Source organism: Oryctolagus cuniculus, chromosome 1 (assembly GCF_964237555.1).
Source record: "Oryctolagus cuniculus chromosome 1, mOryCun1.1, whole genome shotgun sequence".
Classification (NCBI taxonomy): Eukaryota; Metazoa; Chordata; class Mammalia; order Lagomorpha; family Leporidae; genus Oryctolagus; species Oryctolagus cuniculus.
This window is the reverse complement of record NC_091432.1, coordinates 61,550,958-61,555,886: the sequence shown is the minus strand read 5'-3', so window position 1 is coordinate 61,555,886 and position 4,929 is coordinate 61,550,958. Positions and strand designations below refer to the sequence as shown.

Below are 4,929 nucleotides of genomic sequence, written 5' to 3'. Positions count from 1 at the left end.
GAATTTTCTGAAAGCCAGAAATTTAAGATGGTCAGAGAATCAGTTTGTGTATGTATGCAAACTAATCAGTCTATGACTTTGAAAAGGAGTACAGGTTATGAGGTAAGCACTATATAAATAATAATTGAGAGTAGGGCCTTGAATGGAGTCTTGGGAAGCCATGAAGTAAGCAGAAGGATGAATTACAAGTTTGAGCTATCCAAAAGAAGGAGTAAGGAACAACATAGAAGGAAGAAAAAATGACTTGGGATGCAGGAGACAATATTGGTAAAAATGTGGGGTAGGGCCCAAGGGAAGGTGAAAGAAGGTGTGAAAGGCTGAGTAGGCTCTCTCTGGGGTGTCTGCAAGGAGCCCTCCGTTACATGGCAGCTCTTCAGTGATGAAAACCCAAGTCCACTCTAAGACAGAAAGCGAGGTAGATGAGTGACTGCAGAGATGAGGTAAAAGTCCTAGATTTTTACCCCTCCAGAATTCACTGATAATCACACGTACCGCAAAGGCAGCTTGGAGTGAACAAAGTAAAAATAATAGCTTTTTATTTATGAAAACAGAAGAGAGGCAGAACACTAGATTGTACTCTCAATACTACAAAAATTTCACCCATACCTGAAATCTTCATAATCTATAAAGTATCAAGACGACTTAATCCTTGATTTATGGATTGCCTTAGACATTCATAACCAGTATGAATATAAAATGAGAGAAATGGGCTACTACAAAGATTCTATTAAAAACAAGATGCTCGCAGTGCCCCACTCCAAAACACAAGGAAATGAAGAATATGCAGCAATTATGTATTCCTTACATCTATCTTTCAGTCCTACTTTCCTGGTCTAGACCTCCCACTCTACTTTTTTCTTTTTCTTTTCACTCATCCATTATATGTTTAAAATAATGCATTAGATTAAAACTATGTATTACCCTCCTTCCAGATTTATTAAGATTTGCCTGTTACTAATATTGAATAAAGTTTTCTCATTCAAAAAAAAGTAACTATGTGGGGTGATAAATGAATTAGTTAATTGGTTGTAGTAATAAATTTATTATATATTCTTCTTCATGATAGCATATTATAGACCTTAAGTAAAGACACACAATTTTTTTTTGCCATTCCTACTTTTTTAACACTGAATAAACTATGCATTTTCTGAGCCACTCACTAACAGGCAGAAGTAGAAGGTAGCAGAGCTAAAACTTCAATTCTTTTGAACATGAGAGTCCAAAAAATAATTTTGGAAATTTTTTTTCCCTTGGTAAAAACAGGCTCTGTTCATCATGTATAAATTCATGCCAAGTTATTCTTTTCACAGCATGTGAGATGTGTAGAACATATTAAACATAGTAGAAGGCAATCCCATTTTTCTTTGCTGATGTCATCAATACACATTTTATTCATTCCCAGAAGTTAACTGCTAGCACCAGAGAGTATCTTAGAACTCTAATGAATCACAGAGCCTTCCCAATTTTGTTAAATTCCATTTGACTCCATATTTGTAAGAAATGTTCTCCTTGAGTTTGCTTAAATAATCAATTTTTATCTTTGCTTCTGCAAATAGGTAACACGCAACAGCAGTTTGTTATCAAAGTACTATCAAGTAGCATCATTAAAATCTTAATAAAATCCATATTTTATGGCTCATTTTTGTATCTGTAGTGTGAAATTTTGAATTCTTATAATAAGGTTTTACAATGATACCTAGCATACAAGTTTATGTGTTTTAGAGATAGACACATCACTCATATTATATTGTCATCTACCAAATTCCTCTAGACATATATTCAGACATATTGAACATAACTCAATAACTTAAGTTAACTGAGTCCATTTTATTACTCTTTTGTGCTTGTATATTCACATCTGGCTTGCTTTGCCACAGGATGATTTGCCATATCTGCTCAATTTACACTGTTTAGAATTTGGTTTCTATGATCTGCCAAGTCTCACATACTCTGGGAAACTTTCACATTTACCCTCAGTACCACCAGTCATGATGAGGAGCAGCATGAGAAACACTCTGTGAGTCCCCAAACTACCAAACTGTTCAAATATAGTCATTTCTTCTTCAATTTTGTATTCATTTTCTGAGTTGTATGATTTACATAGACATTAACAAGCTCTATTCTGAATTCATTAGTGTATCACTAGTGTATTCTCCAATAACCTTATGAATAGTAAACTTGTAATAGTGTGTGGAAGTTGCTCCTTTTACATCCTATTCTCCTCTACCTAGAAGTCAAGAAGGAATGACTAAATTATTATCCTTGCTGTCACTGAACTCAAGACTGGTAAACATCTTCTGACCGGTACCATTCTCAAGAAGCAACATCTAAATAGCTCATCCCTATTACATTACCTGAAAGGAATATTTTACTTTTTTTAAGACTGGCAATGAGGTTGAACAACACTGCCTCCCCATTCATGCTTACTGGCTTTCCTGGCATGGAGAAGGCACATCACTGGATCTCTATCCCATTGGTGGTGGCTTACATTTCCATACTCCTTGGCAATGGCACCCTTCTCTACCTCATTAGGGATGATCACACTCTCCATGAACCCATGTACTATTTTTTAGCTATGTTGGCAGCTACAGATCTTGGAGTGACTCTGATTACAATGCCAACAGTGCTGGGTGTCCTGTGGTTAAATTACAGGGAGATTGGCCATGGGGCCTGCTTCTCTCAGGCCTACTTTATCCATACACTCTCTATTGTGGAGTCAGGTGTCTTATTGGCAATGGCTTATGATCGTTTCATTGCTATCCGCAGCCCTTTAAGATACACGTCCATCCTCACTGACACTCGGGTAATGAAGATTGGAGTGGGAGTATTAACAAGAGCTGGCCTATCAATTATGCCAATCATCATTCGCCTGCACTGGTTTCCCTATTGTCGATCCCATGTACTCTCCCATGCTTTCTGTCTACATCAAGATGTCATCAAGCTAGCTTGTGCTGACATCACCTTTAATCGTCTCTATCCAGTTGTGGTTGTATTTGCAATGGTTTTATTGGATTTCCTCATCATCTTTTTCTCCTATATTTTGATTCTCAAGACTGTCATGGGCATTGCTTCTGGAGAAGAAAGAGCCAAAGCCCTCAACACATGTGTTTCCCATATCTGTTGCATCTTGGTCTTCTACATCACTGTGGTTGGTCTGACATTTATTCATAGGTTTGGAAAGCATGCTCCTCACGTGGTCCACATTACAATGAGCTACATCTACTTTCTTTTCCCCCCTTTTATGAACCCTATCATCTATAGCATTAAAACCAAGCAAATCCAGAGTGGCATACTTCGCTTATTTTCTCTGCCTTTTTCTGAAGCATGACTTTGACTCACTGCCCTCTGAGGAACAACTCAAGGAACCTGGATGAACTGACACTTTTTTGGTAAGAACAAGTAGGAAAAGACATTTCAATGGAAACCCATCAATTCCTTTTTTACTTAAAATAACATCAACACTGCCCATATTGGCACCGGTTTGAGTCCCAGATGTTCTACTTCCATTTCAACTCCCTATTAATGTGCCTTGGAAAGCAGCAGATGTCCCAAGTACTTGTGCCCCTGAAGCCCACATAGGAGACCCAGAAGAAGCTCCTGACTCCTGGTTTCAGATTGGCCCATCTGTGGCCATTTCATTTGGGGAGTGAATCAGAAGATGGAAGATCTAGCTCTGTCTATTCTTCTCTCTCTCCATAGCTCTGCTTTTCCAATAAAATAAATAAATCATTAAAAAGCAAGAGCCTATACCCATAATTTGAGTGAACCCCAAAAAAAGATTAAGTTGACCCAAAAAAGAGATTCTTAGAGCAGAATATAGGATATGAAAGATTATGACTACCATGTGATCTCCTTTCGTATCAATTTAGCCTGTCCCTGGGCTCTGTCATAACTGATACTCAATGTGTTATATGGCTATCATACCTATTCTCAGCCACATAAAAGCATGAGAACTTTCCAGAACTCCTGGAATTTATTAGTAATCAAAATGAAACAGTATCTTCACAACAGTTTTTCAGGCTAGCAAATTATCCTTATCTGATACGCCCAATGCACTCTGTTTTTTTGTTGGCAGTGGTAATGCTGTTTTGTTTTGTTTTGTTTTGTTTTTGCTTGGTTGGTTATTTTGGATATTTAAAATTTATTCTTGATTCTGTTGTATGTGAAATTTATGTTTCTCCTTTCATAGCTTCTAGTGTGTGCCCCAGGAAGGTATGGATAACATAAGGCTTTTTCCCCACTGTATTATAGAATCTGCCAGCTAGCTTATTTTTATTAAAATGCAATTTTTGATGAAAATAAATGAATGGAATTTAAAGTGACCCATATCTTTGTGTGGGTGTTGATTCTTCTGTTTGTGCCTCTGTTACTGTGCCCTAAAATGCCAATTAAGATATGGGCTTCTTAAATTATATTCTAATTTAATACCCCAAAATACAATATCATGACACTTTAAGTCAGAATTTTTTTTTTCTTTTCCTGTTGTCTTGGGCATAAACTTTGTAAATCTTCCTTAATTCTCCCTTAGGTCCTGTGATCCTGAGGTCTGCTGTAGGTATGCTGTATGAGCATAGCAGTATCTTTCATAAAGTCCATAAATGAAAACATTTGATAGATGCCTTTCAAAGTTTCTTCCTTCTTATTCTATCCTCCTTTGTGTTGGAGAGATAAGACTGAGAGATAAGAGAGAAAGTTCAAGGAAAATCAAAGACTGCTAGCTATAGTTCTCTTCATGAAGTTGAATCCTATGAAACAGAGGAGAACTCTGGGCTCACACTGGTTCTGACAGAGTATCTCCTGGGGAGTGTCAGTGTGGATAGGATGGGACAACTTTTTTGATGGATAAATGTTATGCTTTTCTCTGACTCCATTATTACATATGTGTCAATGTAGAGGAAAAGCCCTGGGAGTTCTCCAAAAAAGCTGGGG

At 37.2% G+C, this 4,929-nt stretch overlaps 1 protein-coding gene across 1 annotated transcript; it reads left to right on the top strand.

The window, feature by feature from the left end:
- Window positions 1-2,389: 2,389 nt before the first annotated feature.
- Window positions 2,390-3,328, top strand: OR51B6 (olfactory receptor family 51 subfamily B member 6). The gene has a single exon (NM_001171455.1). The coding sequence runs from the start codon at window positions 2,390-2,392 to the stop codon at window positions 3,326-3,328; it is 939 nt and encodes a 312-aa protein (NP_001164926.1).
- The last annotated feature ends 1,601 nt before the right edge of the window (window positions 3,329-4,929 follow it).

Coding starts and splice junctions, on each gene's coding strand:
- OR51B6 (NM_001171455.1), top strand. CDS start 2,390: ATGAGGTTGAACAACACTGCCTCCCCATTCATGCTTACTGGCTTTCCT.